At 48.1% G+C, this 21668-nt stretch overlaps 1 protein-coding gene across 5 annotated transcripts in view; it reads left to right on the forward strand.

The window, feature by feature from the left end:
• The first annotated feature begins 1013 nt into the window (after window positions 1–1013).
• gphnb (gephyrin b) overlaps window positions 1014–21668 on the forward strand; it is a 54908-nt gene continuing 34253 nt past the window's right edge. For all 5 annotated transcript variants that reach the window (XR_011038921.1, XR_011038922.1, XM_068342160.1 and 2 more), the window contains exons 1-2: window positions 1014–1099; window positions 20305–20383. Coding sequence is in view for 3 of the 5 variants with exons in the window: in XM_068342160.1 (XP_068198261.1) it covers window positions 1036–1099; window positions 20305–20383 (143 nt within the window). In the remaining 2 variants the exon portion in view is untranslated. The remainder of the gene's footprint in view (window positions 1100–20304; window positions 20384–21668) is intronic.

Below are 21668 nucleotides of genomic sequence, written 5' to 3' on the forward strand. Positions count from 1 at the left end.
AGGATTCATGTTAGAACAGGGTAACAAGCTAATATATTTTTTCCTGTGTAACTGTAATGTTTGTAACTTGAATAAGTGATAAATTTAGAGTTATTTAATATTAAGGGGTAGTTACATTTATATTACAATAGATTGAGTTACATTTAGTTACATTTATTAGTTACATCCTCCAACGAGTCGTTGCAAAATATATTGAGGGAGAGTTGGAGTCCATATAAAGTCATGGAAACCGTGTCCCTCCTTTCCACCGGGTCACTGGACACAGACATCACAACCCCACTGAAGGGATCCAGTCAGGCTGGGGGAGTTGGCCCCATTTCTTCTCCGTGTTCACGTACGTGTGTTAATGACTCATGCATATTGATAGATTCCCAACAGGAGCTGGAGGATGAGCGTTTTCTTCCGTGAGAATAAACAAAGAGGAATTGCCCACCGTTGGAAGCGTGCAGCCGCTCTATGAATAGAAGCGAGCGCATCTTCTGCCTGGGGAGGCACGGATGCAATTTTTACAGGTCAGAATGTGGACTTCTCTGAAGCCTCTGGCCCCTTAAATCCCAGGGGGGTGCATCTCACCGACTTTTTCATTCCTTTATTTACCCCATTGGGGGTGCCAGATCATGGGCCCCCTGGGGTGAGGGTGGGGGAGCAGGTATGTCATCAAAATACATGACGTGGGGGAAAAGCGACGTCAGTCCCTCCTAAAAGCCCTCACAGGAAATCAATAGCGATCTCCGTGGGGCTTAATCTTGGACGCACGCCACTGCCGTGGCGGGGGGCCAGCGTGCGCTTTAAACGGCCCCCGCATCCGGCGCGCTTATCTGTAGGTGTACCGATGTGCGGCTCGGCTTTCTACTCATCTCGTCTGGCTTCTTTTTTTTTTTTTATTCTTGTACGTCCCATCCCTTCTCCTCCTCCTCCTCCCCTTCCTCCTCCATCTCTTCCTCCTCTTCCTCCTCCTCCCCTCCCTCTCCCGACTAAGTTCGATGCGATCGGCTCTGGGCCGAGTTCTCGGTGCGGGCGACAGCGCTGCTGAACATGGCGTCAGACGGGATGATTTTAACCAACCACGACCACCAAATCCGGGTCGGAGTCCTGACAGGTAAAGGCAGTATAACCCATCGTCTGTTTTTTGTCATCCCCCCCCCCATCTCCCTCTGAATCCATCTCCACCGGCGTGTCCGCCCGGATCTTTGTGGATGTCGGCTGGGGTTTTTTTAATTTATTTTTTATTTCTGGTGGCGGCGGTGATTCTCTATCTCTGCCGTTTGCAAGCGACGCTGATTTCTATCTATTATTAATATTAATATTATTATATAATATTCTTATTTACCGGTAATGCCTCCCCATGCTTGCGACATGTCATCCGCGTCTTTTTTTTTTCTTTGCGCGGAAATGGATGGGGTTTTTTTGCGTCCGCTGGTGTCTCGTCGGAGCCGCGGAAGATGAGGAGCTGAGTTTATGTGGATTGAATAATTCATGTCTCCTATCTGCTGGAGACTGCCGCTGACCGCGGCTTCTGTCGCCGCGGAAGATGCTCCGGTTAGAGACGCGCGTTCCCGACACGCAGCTGACCACCAAGTCTTTACCCACGACAGTTGCTTGAAGGTGGATGTGGTGTTGGAGGTGACGCTGGGGGAGGTGGGGGGGTTGGGGTGGGGGCTGAAGCGCATCCACGGCCTGTGAGGAGAGCCGTGGGTGACCGGGAGGATATTTGTGTGTGGTGTGGTGGTGGGGGGGGGGGGGGGGAATTGCGCGTAGATGTGGCTCGTTTTGTGAATGACAGCACCGGGATATAGGGGGGTTGGTGGTGGTGGTGTTGGTTGGGGGGGGTTGACATGACTCGGTTCGGTTTAAGGGGCTGAACTGGGAACACACACACACACACACACACACACGGGGGGGGGGGGGGGGATCCGTGACATTCCTCCAAACGCGAAGAGATGACGGCGCGTCGCCCAAATTTTTTAATTTTTTTTGGATGCGCTCTGCGCCTGGATGTGCGCCTCCGAGACGGCGGATGATATTAGATCTGGCCGTCGCCGGCCTTCATTTTGTGTGTGTGTGTGTGTGTGTGTGTGTGTGTGTGTGTGTGTGTTTGTGTGTGTGTAGCCTATTGCTTCGTCATGTTTCTGATCATCAAACATCCAGCGGTTCTTCTCATGATTGGTTAGTTTTTTGGGTTTTTTTTTTGGAGGATGTGCAGAGGAAGGGAGTCGGCGTTTTTTGGGGGGGAATGGATGGATGGAATACCCACTTTTCCCTCCCTCCTCTCTCTCTTTCTCTCTTTCTCGCTCTCTCTCCCTCTCCTTCCATCCTATGTGAGGCTCGATCGATCAATGTTTGATGAAAGCCGTGATCTCACACATTCGGTATTCCTTCCTATGGAGAATCCGGTGCGGAGGAGGCGGCAGGCGATGCGCATGGTGGAGGAATCACTGTGTAGACCCTCTCCTGAAATATACCAGGGAAACCCCTAGCACCAACAACACCACAACCATCCTGCTGTCTCCATCTCCATCCCTCCTCCTCCTCTTCCTCTTCCTCCTGTCCTCGCGTTGGGGGGGTGGGGAGGGGGAGCTGCTGTCCGTGGTGCTGAAACCCAGCGTCACTCACAAATCAGTGCGGTACTGACCCATCCAAGGTAAATACTGCATCAGATAGATACACACCGGGAGGCAGAGGAGGATAAACCAGTCTCCTGTCATATTTTATGCTCATCTTCGTCACCTTTTTCTGCGCTGGCGTAAGTCGGATGAGGATTTTTAGGCAACATCTGACAGAAAATAGTCCCAAACTGTGTTTGTGCTATTTTACGGCAAATTTTTCGCTTTTTTTTGGGGGGGGGGGGGGGGGTTTGAGTACACTCATGTTCTTTAACACTACTTTTTTGGGGGGTGGGTAGTTTCTCTATATGTCATCAGTCAGTTGAACCCCTCCACCACCACTACTGCATCCCCGCCATACTGACAGATTGCCAGTTTGATCTCGTCGTGCATGTTGACAATTCCTGCATACATATGCCGATGTTGAGACGCACAGACACGCAACAGACAGGCTTATTTGTCTTTTTTGATGCACGTGTATGTGTGTGTGTGTTTGTGTGTGTGTGTGTGTGTGTGTGTTTGGAGCGGGACGGCTGGCGCTGTTAGGAAAACGGAACGTCAAAGCCGCATGATGTGAAACAAAAATGTGGGCAAATCGGTGTTTTCCGTGTTTTTTACCTGACCCCTGGCTCCTTCGGAATCCAATCACAGAAGGATTACAAAGACCGGTGTGTCATAATTACTTTTTTTTTTTTATGCGTTGATGTTTTGACAGACAGAAGTCCCTTCCATCTGCCGCCACGAGGAAGCATTGCTCCAAATATTGGTATACATCCACCCCGCTCACGCCGTTAGTCTGCCGTGTTGCGGGGTCAGCGTGAGCGGAATGCTAATAGGTGTTGGAGCAGTGCTCAATCTCCTTTCCTGCTAGGGTCAAAGGTCGGCAGTCCGCTCCTGCATTCAGCCACCGGGGGAGGAGATGAGACCTTGGCTCACCCTCTTCCATCACTTAGCCCCGCATCCCTCTAGACAGGTGACAGAGCCCCCCCCAGGGGACGTCTCTATTTGGATTCTGCTCACACGGGCCAGGGAAGGTGAGGCCAGCTTGTCGTCCTGTGAAATAATGTATGTGTTTAGCGGTGTGTTTGAAAAGGAAGTGGGGGGGAGGGGGTTTGAAGGTAGGGAACTTCCTGGGTAATTAGGGCGAACGGCGCTGTCATTCGTGGGGGACGTCACGCTGAAATCGTGACCTTTGTCGGGAGCGGACGAATGCTTCTCGCGTTGCGTCCGAATGATGGTGACGTGTGTTTGCGTCTTGATTTCTCCACCTGTGTGCATGCGTGTTTCTGGCTGTCGTTGTTTTATCCTGGCGAGTTTTAATTATCTTGGGTCTGTCTCACTTCCTGGGCCCCCCTCAGGGTCTGAGCGTCCAGCTAACTGCTCATGTATTTAAGCCAAACATGCATTTATAAAAATATTTTTGCAAATGCAAGTGGAAGCAGCGTGAACCGCAGTCTCCACCCGGTGCGTGTGGCAGTGTGTGTGTTTGCATTCGATTCTGCCTTCATGCACCGCTATCGAGCCCCGGATTGAAATCACAGACCCCCCCCTCCATCACCAAATATAGCTCCTGCATGTATCCCAACTATGATGTCATGCAGAGAGAGAGGGAGCCCTGCAGGAATCACTTAGTCTGACCTGCAGCTCTCCACGCATGAGCCACAGATGCTCTCGGTGGTGTAGATTGATTCACAATCCATACCAAGCTCCATTGACGGTCGCCGGGTTAACTCCGGTCCAGACACTCGGCACTGAGCTTCCAATCAGGAACCGGAGCAGGAAAAGCTCCCCAATGCGACAGACGGCTACACATTTTTTTTACACTCTCCTCTCTCTTTCTTCTTCTTCTTTTTCTTCATCATCTTCATTTTTTTTTTGCTCTCCCTCGCTTGTAGCAGCCGAGAGAGATTCTCATGGATGCGTGGGCGGCGCTCTAAACTTACATGTCTATCAGATCGGCATGAATCGACGGCAGGCAGGCTTCCCAAAACAACCAAATTTAGAGTATTTTCTCACTCTGTCTGTTCGGCGGAGCTAATTCTGTGACTTCCTGCAGAACGGGTGGAAGCCGTTTCTTAATCACATGTGGTGTGAATTTTGTCGGTCTGTTAAGTAACGGAGGGATTGTCCGAGAAAGTGAGCGGGGAAGAGGAATAGCATCATTTTATTAGCATGTCTGATGCTAGTTGGAGACTCCTGCACATGCATATCACACGAGCAGGGGCTACTTTTGAATTTGTAGCGTGTTTTACGGTTGGTGAACACGCGTGTGCGCAGGCTGCAGATTAAATAACTGTTTAATCTGCTTTTCCACATAATTTAATCTTTGGACTTTGTCCCAAACTCACCTTTAAACGGCTGAGATGTCAAAGAGGCTCAAGAGAGGAACAGGAGTCATGTCAGCGAGAGGCAGAATCTCGTGCCAGAACCAGGAAGTGCTGTCGCCTTTCGACCAATCAGCATCTGCTGGGTTGGAACTACCAATCAAACAAGAGGTTTACTCTTCAAATACAGCCTTTTTTTAAAAATTTGAGATATATCTCTACCTCTCTTACTCTGTCTCTATCCATCTATTCTGTCTCTATCACTCTATTATCCATCTCTATCATCTATCTCTTTATCCACCTATCTCTACCTCCTCTGTCCTTTATCATCTATTCTCTCTTCCTACTTCTACCTCTCTATCACTCTCTACTTCTTTATCTCTATCAATTCATCTCTATCACTTATCTCTTATCCATCTATCTCTAACCCTCTCTATCCTTTATCTTTATCTTCCTCTTCACCTATCTAATCTTTCTTCCTGCCTCCACCTCTCCAACACTCTACCTCTTTATCTCTATCCATCTATCTCTATCACTATCTATCATTCATCTCAATAACATCTATCTCTCTTTATCTCTATCCATCTATCTCTATCACTCTATCTATCACCCATCTCTCTATAACATCTATCTCTCTTCATCTCTATCCATCCATTTCTCTCTACATCCATCCGTCTCCATTTCTATCTGTTTTGTGTATCTACGAGAAGCCAGACAGTTCTTTAGAAGAGATGGAGAAAAGCATTCTGGGAGATATAGGAGACAGACATACAATAGATGTTAATTTAACAGCGTCACAAACAGAACATAGAATGAATGATCAAAAAAAATATTTTTTTTTCAACTAACAAGAGCCTGAATTAAGACGACTTAGCCAACCTCCATGTTTGTAGTCCTTTCTAACTCCTCTGTTGGCTGGCCGGCTGTCTGCGTCCCCATTAGCATCAAAACGTTAGCGCTGACGCTCAGACAGCCAAAGTGGTATCCTGAAATATTTGACATCATAACTGGATAAGAAAATAGACGTTAGCATTGGGTTGAGTGGCGATGCAAAGATACGTGTTGTGTTTGGGAATCAGACAGCCTGAGGCGTGCGTCTACCCACTAGCACCATTTCACTCCTCATTTTTCTGCTTTGACCCAACTCTCTGTGTCTGTAGATGGTTGAATCATCTCTAAGCCGCTACTGGGGTGTTCCCGTGCAACAATATGTGGGCATCTGTCTCACAATATGCTAGTTTGAGAAGGAGCTGGTTTGTGCCTAATTTTCTACATTTCAAGATCTTAAAAATTCAAATTTATTCCGCATCGACCTTGATGCTGTAATCCCAAGACCGTAAAAGCAAAACAGACGATTGTTAGAGGAGAAACGGGATGTTCTGTGTGCTGGTATTTACATTAGAAATATATTTAAGCTTTGTGTTTGCATGTCAGACCAGGATTTATCTTTGGCTTGGGTGGGGCTCAAACTGTAGGAGTTCAAACACAGAATGACCCCCCCCCACACACACACACACACACAGCTGTGACAGTGGACAGACAGGCCGCCCATGTGACCAGAATAGACAATGCAGGATCAGGGACACAAACACGGAATGAGAATTAAGTCTTCACTGCAAAGGAATTATTTTCAACGTCTAAGTTGAGGGGAGTGTTTTCAGAGCCGGGGTGGGGAGTGGGGGGAAGATTCTCCTCTTCCCTTTTGCACACGCCCCCTCACTCTTGCTCGCTCTCTGGTTTCATGGCACAATAATCCCACCTTACTGTAAATAGTCTTTAATTGGGATGCGAGTAGGGGGGAGGCGGTATTTGGCGGACGAGGAGCCGAGTCTTCTCCGCTCTCTTCGTCTCTCCAGAGAGGAGCTCCATCGGGGGCTGCTGGGAAAACTATTCCCAGCCTGGATGCGTAGGTTTAGGAGAGTTGGTGGGTTCTCAATCCTTCCTGGCCTCAAGTAGTTTTACAGTTTGCTGTTCTTTTGAGGTTATAATCACGCGAGGCTCGCCAAAAATGAAGAGGAAGAGTATGCTGGATATTTTTGGGAGTGAGCAAAAGAGCAAAAAAAAAGTGTTTTGACAGAAAAACAGACATCGGACATGTGGAGCTTGAAGCTATTACTTTCTATTTCTGAATTGGTGATAAATAGGAAATACTTGTTTAAAGAAAGCAGGACCGATGATGCCTACAGGTATATGTTTGAAAGGCAGCAAGAGTCTGAATGTCCGACCCGAGGATTGCACGAAAGTGACGTGTTTGTAACTTTTATGCAGTAACTACCTGACGGATATGGATTTTGTTGGTGTGGAATAAATGTTGGCAGATTGAGAAATTTTGTTTATCTGTCGCTGATGCTTTCAGATTGTTAGCAAGATTATGCAAAAAAAAATAAAAAAATGGATGGTTTAGTTGAAATTTCCAACAAAGATGGATGCTGGCAAATCCCTGAGTGTAAATTTTGGTGATGATCCAGATCAAAATCCAGATCCATGAATTTTTTAAACGGCCTTGGCGGATTTTGCACCATCCAAACACTCTTGTTTGTTCGTTAAATGGTTGGTGTGTCATTGGTGTCGGCTGAGTACAGTTGCAGTTACTCTGTGTTTTCATTCATTGTTAGTCGCTTGGAATGAAAATGTCCTATTTTGGTCGGGATCTCCTCCAAAAAAATAAATATTGAGACTGAAACAACCAGTTTCATTGACACACAACACAGACCCAAACATTAAAAACAACTCTTGAACATAGAAGACGACCTGAAAATGTGGTTGGAACGCTTCCTGTCTGGTCAAATCTGTCCTTGTTCATGATTAAAGGCGTTGGGGTTCCACAGGGCTCCACCATTGGTCCCCTGAAATAGTTTTCCTTTTCCACCTTAAACATCATCCAGATTCATCTCCCTTGACCCAAACCTGATGTTAGGTTTCATTATGTTGAATTATTTTTCACTGGAGTCTTGACTGGGTTTGTGACCCCAGAAAACTCCAGTGAGGTGTAGCTAACTTCCGTTTTATCATCCTCGCTGCGAACAAAGGAAGGAGGATTTTATCCATCGTGTGTTTCAAAGAACCTTTTACTTTGAAGACAAAAGACACTTCCTGATTTTTTTTCTTTGCTTGGATCCACTTTGGAGGGACAGGAATCGGGTTCCCCTCCTCTTCCTCCTCCTCTCCCTCCTCTGGGGTCACCCCCTGGTGATAACCTGTGCAAGGAGAGAAGCCGCTGTTGAGTGATGGCGATAGAGATGGAGATAAAAGATACGGCGGTGGGTTTTAACTGATGGGTCACTCCTGTGATCTGCTGCCGCTGGACGTCCTGGCTCCAGGTGTTAATTAGGGCTGCAGGAATGGAGGGAGCGAACGATGCAGGAAGGACGGGGGGGGGGGTAAGAAGAAAAAAAGTCATTGATTCATCAGCGGCCCCCGTGAACTGCCACACCGCCGTGTCGGTCCTTATCTAATAGGTGTCTGAAACCCACACCTCTCTCATGTTTCACTCGCTGGGGGGGGGGGGGGGGTCAGCTCGCCCGGATCACACATCTATCACCGGCCGACACGGCGTGGATGTCACCGAGAGCTTGTAGGGCTATGCTAACAATGCTAATACGCTCTGCAGTGCGATGTTTGAGTGTCAACACACGCTGACATAGTTTTACTTGGATGTTTGGTCACTTTAACAAACTAAATTTTACAAATTAGTTAGTCAGAAATGGTTTTCTCAGCAACTTTGCGGTGCAGGTGAGACGGTAAGACGGGATGCACGAAGCGGGCAACCTCCAATCAGGAGGTCAGCTAGTAGGTTTTAGTAGCTAATGCTAATAGGAAGCCAATTCAGGTGAATTTGATGTTTGTTTTTTGTGCATATTATGTCCGTATTTATGCAGCAATGTTGAATGCATGTCTACCGCATTTCCTGCTCAGTACTGAAACGTCGCTAACAAATCCCGAAAGTTAGCACGACAAATTCATTTTGTTTTGAACGGGCAACGAAAGGCGATGCCCGTTCCGATCTTTGAACGCCTGCACAGACAGGATCCCCGTGTTCTTTAGCCGCGCTTTCAGCATCTTTTAATCACACCAATCGGCTCGGAATCAAGTTTTCTTCCCGCTCCTGGACCGAACCGCTCTGGCAGGTATCAGAATCTGAGGGAACCACGAGGACTCCTCCTCAGATCCTCTACGTAACGTTGCAGCTATTAAATCTGACTCCCTGCAAGAAGAGACGGGGGGGAACTTCATTTATGTCAACATCACTCAGCTTTTCAGTATTTCGACATTTTTTTGTTGTTGTTTGCCAAACAGAGGAAAGGGAGTCGGGCGTAGTTTGAAGAGTGTCGAGGTGGAAAGCAAGAGACAGACAAAACAGAGAAAGTCAAAGTGAAGCTATGCCAAGTAAATAAATTGCTCAGTAAGTGAGAGCTTGTTTTTTGGTTTTTTTCTCCCACCACAAAAATCTTTGCATGCTTGCGTAATGCATCCAATTTAATTTTCAGTTGAACGTGTAAATAACTCGCAGTAGAAGAGCTGGAGGTGAAGAAGCATCACAAGGCGACGCCGAAGCAGATCCGCCTATTATAGGGAATAAAAACAAACGTTTGTGAGGCGCTGGAAATCAAAAATCCAACTTTTCCCAATCGCGTAAAACATCTTCACTCGCTCCGCCCATTCCTACTTCCTGGGGCGTGGCTTAAATGCTGACACGCCCCCTTTTTTTCCTGGGAAACCTTTTTTTTTTTTTGAGTTGGAGAACCGTTTCTAGGAGGGAGGATGCTAGGAAAAGTGCGCCGGATCTGCAACCGCATTCATAATTGACAGTAATCATATCAGTCGTCGGCTTGCTCACACATTTCTATTTACACGAATTATAATCAATTCCATATCGGCGCTAATTGAAATCGAGTTCGCAAGAGTTTGGAGATAAATAAATAACAAATAAATGGCTGTCTATGTTTTCCAAGTGTCGCACTTTATCTCCAACCATCTCCTTGTTCCTCTCTATTTTTGTCCCCATCTCCTCCTCCTCCTCCCTTCCTCTTCCTCGGTCCACCTTTGTCACTTTTTAAAAAAAAATTTTTTTTTACCTTTGCTGTCTGGCCGTGTTTAACTCCATCCATCTCCCCGGCAGAGCGAAGCAGCGATCGCTACGGAGGGAGCATGTAGGTGTGAATAATGGAGGAGGCCAGCTTCTCCCCTAAGCAGGTGTGTTTGATGGCCGACCTCAGGCCGCCGAGCGATCGGCGAGGACGCGCCATATTGTGGTCAAGGTGTTCCTCTTCCTCCATTATTCACCGTCATACCGCAAAAACCTCTCAGATCACGACACCTGGGAATCAAATGTTAATAGACATCCGCTCTCCACACACACACACACACACACACACACACATGCCGCAAAGAGCCGGTTTGATTGACGTGACGTGGCATGGCTCAGCGGCTTTGTTGCCTTTTTGCATCATTTATGGTCTTACAACAGGCGTGACAGGTGGTTTTTCATTCGCCGGCACATGACGGCGTACATTGGGAGCCGTGAGTCGAGGAGTTTCTCACTCAATTTCCTCCTTTCTGCTCCATTGCCCCACCTGTTCTTTTTGTATTCTGTCTACTCCTATTGTGGCAGCAGATTTATGGAGAGGAATAAAGTCTCGGCGCTCGTGTGACCCACTTGGGAACGACACTTGAATGCACCAGGAACCCAGATGCCAGAGTTTTTGCCTCTGGTGCTTGAACGCAACGTGAATCAGAAAAAGTCTGAAAATTTATCAATTAATTTTATATAATTGTTTTTTTGGGAAAATTTGTAGCTTGTGGTGATAAATCTTAGGATTTGAAGATGCTTCCATGGGATACGTTTTGGACCCGTCATGTCTTTGCTGGATACCTGACACCAGAGAGATGATATGGAAATGAAGGAATGACATGATTGGTGGCTTGACCCCCGGAAGGAAGACACGTTTTCCCAAAAGGATTAATAATAATGCAAATAATCAGATTATAAGGAGCATTTGTGATCGCCGTGAGGAGATTCGATCAAATTAGAATAATCAAAACGTCACAGGTTTGGCTTCCCGGTAGAATCCAATGGATTCCTGAAGCATTCTGAACGCTGTGACTCCTCCGGGGGCTTCCCTCTCGGTTTCCCCCGCTCTGACATGAACATATATGTGTGTCTCAGCAGAATTACTGATGAGATGTGTAAAAAATGGCAAGTGGAGCACTCCATTAGGAAACCTCTCCCCTCGCCTCCGGGCTTCAGAGAGAGAAAGAGAGAGAGAGAGAGAGAGGCTGGGGGACGAGATACGTCACGGAGGCGGCGCCGTGGCGACGGTGGAGGACCCGGCTGAGTTTCAAACTGGCAAATCCGAGCCGAGCTTCCACCAGCGAGGAAGATGATGGTGAGGAAGAGCAGGAGCTCTACTCCTCATCAGCTTCGGCCTGCATCAACTCTGAGAAGAAGGACAGGCTTCTGACTGACTGTGTGTGCGTGTGTGTGTGTGTGTGTGTGTGCACGTGTGTGTGCACGTGTGTGAGCTCTGACAGTGGGAAGCCACACTGTAATTGCTGACACTGTCCAGAGGATTGAATGTAATGAAGGTAGCTGCTTACAGGCTGCTTCATTACTACAGCCAGGCCTGGGGCACTGCCTGTGTGTGTGTGTGTGTGCGTGCGTGCGTGCGTGCATGTATGTGTGTGTGTGTGTGTGTGTGTGTGTGTGCACGCGCCTGCATGTAGGAATGCACAACTCTGCATCCTGGGAAATAAGGCAGGCAGAATGGTCCACACACACACATACACTCACACACACGTAAACACACGCATGCACGCATTACACACGCGTGATGACGCCCACCCACACACACATTAACCGACACATTACCGGGCGGCGACTGCACGCGGAATATGTCGACGTGAACTTTAAAAGACGCAGGAGTTCTTCCTCCAAAAGGCTTTTTGGTCCTTTCAGCCACCGTACTCCACATTTATGATGCTTTTTGGTCTGTGGTGCTTTTTGGTGTTCAGGGATGTTTGTTATTTGTACTTTTTTTAATGTTCACAATTACAAGTTGAATCTTAACTCATTCTGTGTGTGGGGGGGAGAGATTTTTTATTTTTTTTAATCTTTTTGACTTGGAGAAAACAAAACCAACCAGTGGATTTTTATGCATAAGCTCAACGATGAATGAATCTTCTCCCTGATGTTGGAGAGCAGATCTTATAAACAGTAATCCAAACCGCGGTGGCGTTTCACTTTTTTAATAGACCAGAAGCCGTTAAAGCCGCTGTGCTCGCGTCCCGCCCGCTTTGTCAGATCATGTGTGACGGCAGCAGCATTTTAATAAGCCCTGAGCCGTTCCTGTCACCGTCATTAGTCATAAAATGTGTTCAATCTGCAGCCCAATAATATCTATAATCCTCATAATCAATTTGTGACACAGAAGAACTATAAATATGCAACCAGATGCATTAAAGAGCTGCATAAACGTCCGCATTTGGGCCCCGATGATGGGTCATCAAGGCCGTAACTGTCCAATCAGAGGGCGACATATTGCTCTGTGTAAATGAACTTTATGCCTCTTGGTTTATTTGAACAAACTCGGCACAAACAGGAAGCAGACTAGAACAACAATCCGACGGTGACTCATGTGTTTCCTCCCATTTGGACCGAATGAACCGAACCGCAGGTGAACGTTCACCCTGGGTTTTAATTTAAAGGAGCTCAGCGTTCGTCACGCGCTCAGCTGAGTGTTCCTGATTCATAATCACCGTCTGATTCATCAGCTGTCTGACCGACGGACACGCCCGTGGAAATCCAGCGCCGCGTTTTGAAGTTGGGCTGAGCTTCAACAGCAGCAGGAAGTTCCTTTTCCTCCTCCTATCTGGTACTTCCTGGTTCCGCCTTGCTTGGTTGATTTCAGGGCTTGGTCTGACGTTTTTCGGAAGCGTTCTCGGAGTGAAGTGGGATTTTTGGGCTGGGACGGGTTGAGGATGTTGCCCATCTTCTTGTTTCTGACCTTAACTCTGATCGGAATCCTGCCATCGATTCTGCCTCACGGTCGCACTGCCATCCTCGGCCTCCATCTATCTCCCCCCTCCCCCTCTCTTTCCTCCCGACTGAGAGATCACAGAGAAGCAGGGAGAACATTAAGCTTCCTCTATGAAGCCCAATCAATACCTGATCTGATTAGACCTCAGCACATACGTTTCACTACAACCGTTAAACGGCAGCAAATAAAGAGCCCCTTTGCTAATGTTAGCCAATAGCTATCCATTCCAGAGCCCATCCACTTTCCAGACCCCTCCGTCACGAGTCGTATTGGGTAAAGTGAAACGAATGAGCCGAGCGTTCCCCATCCAGGTTCGACCGGCACCCCCCTCCACCCCCTCAAACTGGAAGGCGCAGCTAATCCGTGGTTGCACTGGTGCAGCCCCGGGATCCCCTGCATCAGCAGCTTGTGGGGATGAAGGAGGAGGAGGAGGAGGAGGAGGAGGAGGGGAGATGAAGGGATGTGGAAGCAGGAGGGGAGGGAAGGTATCTGAAATGTGGAGCTTTATTGATGCCAATGTAAGCACATTTCTATTGAAATCAATAGAGCTGCTCAGAGCTCATTTTGGCTGCTAACAAGAGAGTGCTACCTGGCTGGCTAATGGAGCAGCCCTAGATCACACACACACACACACACACACACACACACACACACACACATACACAGGGAGCAGAGGATACACCCGCTATGTGTGGATGTATTTATTCCCGTCCACCTGTGATGAGATTTTCCTGTTTGTTTTTATATTTTCTTGTTGTTTTTTTTAGCCTCAAATTAACGAAACAAATCAAACTAAATCTGTCTGTTCTGACTTTATTCGCTGTTAGACGTGTGTGTATGTGTGTGTGTGTGTGTGTGTGTGTGTGTGTATGATATTTCTTTTTGGTTCCAGTGGCCAGTTTTCATTTTGGATCTGGTTCCCAGTGAACAAATCAAGCACAATAATCTAAACCTCCTCTTAAGCCTTTTTATTATTAAGTAATAATGCGTTCAACAGTCACATCTGTGGTGGAAAAGACTTATTTAAAGTGTGCATCTTGCAAAAATTGTAACTTTCCAGAGGACCCTCATGCTACATGATGCTAAAAGATGCTCATTCTTCACTTAGCTTCAACTCCTGCTATCGTTTTCATGCTTGCATCTTCTGTGGCGTTGGTAGTAAAGCGCGCTGCATCCTGTGAATGTGTTAATGTATTCAGAAAAAACACACTTTTGGCTCGTGTGCATGGGTGTGTAAACAGCTGTTGGAAATGCCACAGAGAGCTGGCTCGCCGTGGGCCCTTTGCCATCAAAATGTCACGCTGCACAGTGGAGGGGTGTGGGGTGGGGGGCGGTGGGGGGTGATAAAAAAAACAACAACCTGAAACCTCATCCACCCACCATACACCTGCCCACACTCACAGACCACACACACACACACACACACACGAACCCCGGCTATATGATAATGCCACTCGGCGCCACAGACACATTCATCACGCCTGTTGTCATTAGAAACGAGCCTCATTATACTCCCGGCCCCTCGACTCGTGATTAATATTTGCGAGGGGGTGTGGTGCATCTCAAGCCCCTCCAATCAAATGATGGTGACGAACAAGAGGAAAGATAAGGGGGGAGAATATGAGAAAATATGTATGTTTGTGTTTTTGGAGGGGGTGCTGAAGGAGCAGGAGTGCATAAAGATGGGGCGTATAGAACGCCACACCCCCCCCAGCCCCCGGTTGCTGCTTTTTGTCTGGTACTTTCCCCCGTTCCTTCATTAGTGAGTTGTCTTTTCAATATTTATGCTGGGCGCCGCAGTCTGATGCTACGGCGATTAGGAGAGGTTCAGGTGAGAGTCATGTGGAGAGGTTGGGGGGTGGGGGTGGGGGGGTCACAAATAAAAAGCTAAGTCTTTTCAGTTGCTTTTGGTCTCGGGGTAAGTTGTGTGATCTTGCTGAGGTCGGCGGTGATTCCTGCGTCGACTGTGGGCGGGTGTGATGACGGTGTGATGGTTGCTGACTAAGTACGCCGGTTCGGACGCTCATGATTTATTTATACCAGTAGAAAATGACGGCAGGAGCCACTGGGGTGAACACTCAGCACAAATCCGCCTCTCTGGAGAGGATTTTGTATGACTTATAGGACACGTGTGAGGCTGCGATTATTGGATGTTCATGATCGATTCTTCTTTTGGCTCATTTTCGTATGAATCGATGAATTGCTGGTGTATAAAATACCAAAAAGTAGTTTCTAGTATGTCAAAATCCATATATTTAGTTTGGTTATATAATATAGAGGGTAAAACCCGTGAGCAAGGCAGCAGAGGTCAGCTGACCAGAGGGCGGTTGAAGCTTTTTACCGCCGCTGTCAGTTGAGCGTGAACCCCTAAAACGTTTCCTGTTAATTGACTTTAAATGGAAAATCAATGACGGTACATTGTTGTTGATTACCTTTCAATCAATTGATCAAGCTGTAAATGCAGTCCACACACTTTTGGCAACCGTTTTTATTGATCCGGCGTAATTAATTCATACGGCGATGACGAGCTCTTCCGTTTCCGCTTCCGTTGTCATGGTACCCGTCCTTCTCTTTTCTTCCTGCATGTGTTCCATTCATCCCTTTCTCCTCCAAGCATCTTCCTGCTCTCTTAATCCTGTCGGGGGGGGGGGGGGGGGTCATCCTCCCCTGGCTCCTACCACCTCTCCTCCTCTTCCAACGCTCGGCCCGGGACGGATGCCTGCATCTCGTCTCCAAGGAGACGGGATGGGAACGGGGGAGAGTTGGTGGAGTCTTCACATCTGGTGTTGCGTTGCCATGTTCTGTTTCGTCGTTGCCAGATTTCATCCTGGCTGGAGAGGGTCTGAATTTGAGATCCGGATTGTCCCACGGGGGGGGATGAACCGGGATGATCATTAATCCAGAGTGACAATTAGCTGCGACGTTAGCATCAGAATGGTAGCATTTCTAAGGCCCGTTTCCCCCTCCGCGGTCGTTCTTCCACGGCTGGCTCGGCGGTAGCAGGTGGAGTGGAGTGTCGCACTCCTTTGCATTATGTAACTCCATCCCAATTTAGATCTGACTTCAAATAAATGGAAACGGAGCTGCTGGTTGGCTCCTTTCCCCGCGGATATAAATAGCATTTTTCAAATCTTATCTAGAAACAGCGTTGTAGAGGGGAGAGGCTTTGAAACGCAGCCCTACGATTAGGATCCCATTGTTCCAATCCGCACCCCCTCCATTCTCCTGGCTGCTTACAGTAAGCCTGGGGATCAGTGTGTGTGTGTGTGTGTGTGTGTGTGTGTGTGTGTAAAACCTTGCACATGTGTATGCGTTCATCTGCATCAGTGTGGGAGAGATGGTGGCTAATGGTGAGATAGCATTGCGTGTGCGTGGTGTCGTGGCTTTGAGAGTTTGTGAGTAATTGCTGTGTGTGTGTGTGTGTGTGTGTGTGTGTGTGTGTTGCTGCTGGGTGTGTCTCTGATGATGGATGCTGTGCTTGTGCTTCTTACCCCACTGCTCCTCTCAGAATTAACAAGGTTGCTAAGATACGGCGGGCTTATATTAGATTATTGTTGCTGTTATTGCTGTTACTATATTTTACTCGCCGCCGTGAAGCCGTTATTAATTTGGAAATTTACCCTGCCATGGAATGGAGATGTTGGTGTTTGTGCACCGCTGCTCTACGCAGGGGCCGGGGGGGTGGGGGGGGGGGTTTCCATATCTGCCCCACCCCGTTACAATCTGGGGGTGGGTCCTTACCTTTAGTCATCATTAAGACCCTCTAATCCCAGGCCTGGAGCTCAGCGTTTCATCCACGGGGAAAGAGGCGGGGATAACACTTTGATTGGGGCTCATTGGTGTTGTAGAGGCGTGGCCCCACCCACCGGCAGTTGTCAGACCAATCCGGTGTTTAACCCCCACCCCGTGGTGGCGTCTCTGGTTCAGAAAGAGCAGGAAACACGCAATAGAGATGCCAGGATGGAGCTGCCAGCTCTCCATTGATGGATTTGCACATGTTTGTAAAGATTTGCTCTAAGTTTTACACACAAGTCTAGATTTGTGTGTGTGTGTGTGTGTGTGTGTGTGTGTGTGTGTGTGTGTGTGTGTGTGTGTGTGTGTGTGTGTGTGTGTGTGTGTGTGTGTGTGTGTGTGTGTGTGTGTGTGTGTGTGTCAGTCGGGTGTAGCGCCACCATCAGGGCTAATGTCGTTAGCGTAGGCTGACTTTGAAGCGAGGGACTCCAGGCGCTCCGTCTTGTGATTTGTAGCAGGAGTTGTGTGAAACTTCTCCTCCGTGGCGAGGTGTCTGCGAGCGTTCAGGTGTGTTTGTTTTGTCACATATGTGTGTGTGTGTGTGTGTGTGTATATGCGTGTTTGAGGACCTGCTATAAGGGAAAACCCCATTAGTGTCGGATCCCAGGGAGATAATGAGACCCGACTGCTTTATGTCCTGGAAATGATTGAATGGAACATAAGTAGGAGTTTATGAATCCTCTCCGCCGGTGGCTAACAGGATGACAGCAACTAGCCGCTACACAACTATTACAGACAGACGCTTAGCTCGAATGCTAACTCTACTGTTATATAAAAGTTTGTATTAAAACTACACTGACGAGACGTCAGCTTCTTGATGTGTTTAAAGGCTAGTACAGTGATCCCTTATTCCTCGCGGTTAATGCGTTCCAGGAACCACAAGCAAATAACTAATTCCACAATATATAGCGACCAATATTTATCTTATTATTTACGGTAATTTAAACATTCATGAATCCTCCCCACACTGATTTTAAACCCCCTTCTATCTGTATTACCTTTCCCCCGCACTCTGATAAACTGTTTAAAGCACTTTTGTGTCTCACGGATGTCCGAGACTCACAGAACGTAGCGCACCTCCTGATGCCGTCAGCCAATGGAATGCGCGTACGGTATCACATGACTTCCTACGAAGACATGTCCTTTGAAGGACCCTGTCTAGTAATGGGTAGCGGTTTGTTGGTCATACTTGTTGCCATGGCAGCGGTGACATGTAGCCGTGAAGTGGAGACGCCTCACCTTCCTTCGCTCCTCCGCCGCCGTGGGGCATCCATCCCGCCTGTTCTGCTGTGTGATTCTTAGGACGGGTGGGGTGGGGAGGAAAGAAGGCCACGTTTGAAGGAGTCTTCAAAATGGGACGGAACCTGTTGCCCCCCCCCCCCCCCCTCGCTGTGACGCAAACGGTCTGCAGCTTTCCAAGAACGCGGCCTGAATTGGGACACGGCGAATGAAAGCAAAGCACTAGATTATACCTGGAGTGCATGGGAGGAGCTTATGAGTGGGAGGGAGCGATGTCAGAAATTCCTGTGAAGACCCCCCCCCCCCCCCACACACACACACACTTATTCCTTATTCATCTCCCTCCATCCTCTCACACAGGATCACATTAATAATCCTTTGAAGCCTGTTCCAGATCTCCCTCTCATCCCCACCCCCCCCATCTCACCTTCTTTATGTCTTTATTGCCCCCCCCCACCCCCCACCCCAGCCCCTATCCCACCCCTAGGCCCCCATCTCCTCCCTCTGGCTTTCCAATCCACCTCGTCGTTCCATCGAAGCGATCGCCCTGCCGCCATTCCTCTCTTGCCGGCTCACGATGGGGTTCCCCTCGTCGCACACACACGTGTGTGTGTGTGTGTGTGTGTGTTGTCCTCCCTTGGTGCAGCAGACTGCTGCACCCCTCTGTGTGCATAATCGCACACATAGAGGGGTGGTGGGCACCGGTTGCCTTTGACAGAGCATGTTGATTGGTTCAGAATGGTTGCTGCCTCTTGTAGGAGAGTGGAACGGCTATTTTTAGATCAAGGGGTAGCTGGGAGAGAAAGACTGAGGAGGGCTCAGTGTGTGTGTGTGTGTGTGTGTGTGTGTGTGTGTGTGTGTGTGTGTGCAAGTAAATGTAAGGAATACTGCAGTGTTGAAGGAAGTCCCCGTTTCACACACGTATGCACATAAACACACACACACACACACACCGAATGCAGCAGCGCCCCTCTAAAGCCACGCTGTGTATTCCGTGGGCTCGCTCCCGTCTTTCCTCTCCTCCTGCAACCTTTTTTTTCTTCTCACCCAATCCCCTGCAGTCTTTCCGTATCTCACATTCATCCCTCGTTTCTTTCTCTTTTCTTTCTCTTTTCTCTCTCTCTTTTTTTTTTTTTCCTGAGCAGGGCTCGGTGTGCAAATGTCAGCACTCTTGCTATTTATTTACCAAAAGCCCCCAGAGCAACATCCCGCACCCTCTGTTTACCTCCGTCTCCACGGCGCTGCCCCGTCCCTCGTCACCCCCTCCTTCTTTTCTTCTCTCTCTTTATAAAATCCTGCATCTTCTTCATCCCTTCTTCTGCCCCCCATTGTCCTCCCCGGCATCCCTTCCCTGCTCAGTTACATTTCTTTCCTTCACACCCAATTCCATTCCAGTTTTTTATTTTTTACATCATTCCTGCTTCACTCATCCTCTCTCCCAGTATCCCCCCCTCCCATCCCACCCCCCACCCCCGTTCATGGATCATGGCACTTTATTGGAGTAACACGGTGACATTTCCAGTCTTGTCTACGACCGGTGTATTGACTTTTTTGGATTCATTCCACTGCGCCATCACCGTCGGCGTCTCGTCTAAGACGTCAGCGTGTCCGTTCACTTTTGGCCCCCCCAGAGATGGCCAAACACCTCGTCCTCCCCCACCCCCTCCTCATCCTCTTGGTCCATCTGTCCCCCCCCCGCCCCCCCTGTGTTGCTATTTTCCAATTTTCCTCTCCCCATGTTTTCATCTTCATCCCTGCCTCACCCCATCCGTCACTCTATCCGTCTGTAATCACCGTGGCGACCGGCTCCTGCTGTACAGTGGAGGGGCAGCCGGGGGTTTCTTACTGTGAAGGTGTGGCTTCACATCTTCCCAGCGTGATGAAGGCGATGATGGCAGCGGATGTGACGTCGGAATCCTCGCTTAAATCTGATGGCGGCCATATTTGATTTGCAAGAATATGAAAAGGATGAGATGCTGAAGATGCTGCAGCATCTCATCCTTTCCCATAGCGGGTAAATTTAGCTTAGCTATCATGCTAATGTACCCTCAAAGGAGCCCAGTGTGTCCAAGAGAGAGGTTTTTTTTAAACTGGTGTGAAATAAGGTGTAAGGATTAATAAACTTGTTTCCAGAAAAGGGTCAAAATGTTAAAAAATGATCTTCCATTGGAATGTTTTGGATGCTGTTTGTGGACTTTTCATCATCTACTCAGATAATCTTCTTTATTTGAGGAATGCTGCTGCTGTAACATTGGTTGCTCATGATTTTGTACCCTTAATTTAATGTTTGTTCCTGTGTTTGTCCTCCAGTGAGCGACAGCTGTTTCCGAAACCTCGCCGAGGACCGCAGCGGCGTCAACCTCAAAGATCTCGTCCATGATCCCTCCTTGTGAGTATTTTCCTTCCTTTCCATAAATCCAATACTGTAATGATGTGAAAAAACCATCAGGCAACCTTCATGCACATCATCGTTTATGCAAACGTGAGTCCTTTAATTAACCCTAAGCGTCCCGCTCTGTGAAGACGAACCTCTCTGCATGTGTGTGTGTGCAGGGCTTCCTGGTTTTGTGCAGGAAATGTAACTAAGAAACTAAAAAATGTCTCTCGAACGCAACATGTCGGGGCTCGATGTCGCCCTACGGAGAGAAATTCCCAGCATGCATGGCGACAACAAAAGACCTGCAGTGTTTCCCTGCTTCAGGATGACACTTAGCTGCTGCAGAAAGTCTTTAATAGGCAAAAGGAGTTCAAATCAACCACAGTTTCCCTTAAAAGGTTTGTGTCGAGGACAGAAGAGCAGGAAATACACAAGAAAATAATCATTTACATCCCGATTGGACTTGTGGGCCTTTGCGTGTTTCATGTGAACGAAAGTAAACTAAAGTTATTGACTCAAAAGCGACCGTTTACCTATCTAATAAGAAATAAATCATGTCCTAAAGTATGTGGACGCACTAACGAAGAGGCTTAGCGTCTCAGGTATGAATTTGCTGTCCAGAAACGGGTTCCTCAAGGTTTTGGATTGTTGATTCAGTCAAAGAGCATCACTGGAGGTTGGGGTACCGATGTGGTTCGGCAGATTCTTCCTCATCACCGCTTTATGGACCTTGCTTTGTGCAAAGAGTTCAAACAGGAAAGAAAAAGGATCCCCAAACTTGTGGAATCACACTACCATCTAAAATGTTTCCTCCAACAGGAGCCAGCGACCGGGTCTGGTCCGTGAAACCCAGCTGCAAAGGTACTAAACACCTGTGTCCCTATACTTTTGGTCACATAATGAGCAAAGACGAGGTTGTGTTTCATGTCAGCTGATCGATAACCGGCCTTCATGTCACTACACACACACACACACACATCACACACACCGCCTTTTGAGACTTGAAACACGACAGACTGCGACCCGACGCCGCCTCAGACACGCCGCTCCACACATCAGAGTCATTCTCCACGCTGCCATTGATTCGCCAATGCTTCCCCGCTCCCCTGTCACAATATCACACCGGTCAATACCACCGGCGTGTCACCAGACCCCCCCTCCATCGGAGCCTGGACTCACCCATGCTTGTCATCTCCATTACGGTGTGTTGATTTTGAGGCTGATGTGTAGCGTGTATGTTACCGCTGACGGTGGTTAGCGCTGCTCATGAGCCGGCTTTGGTTCCGTCTGGGTTCTC

The sequence above is a fragment of the Antennarius striatus genome, chromosome 19 (genome assembly GCF_040054535.1).
Source record: "Antennarius striatus isolate MH-2024 chromosome 19, ASM4005453v1, whole genome shotgun sequence".
Classification (NCBI taxonomy): domain Eukaryota; kingdom Metazoa; phylum Chordata; class Actinopteri; order Lophiiformes; family Antennariidae; genus Antennarius; species Antennarius striatus.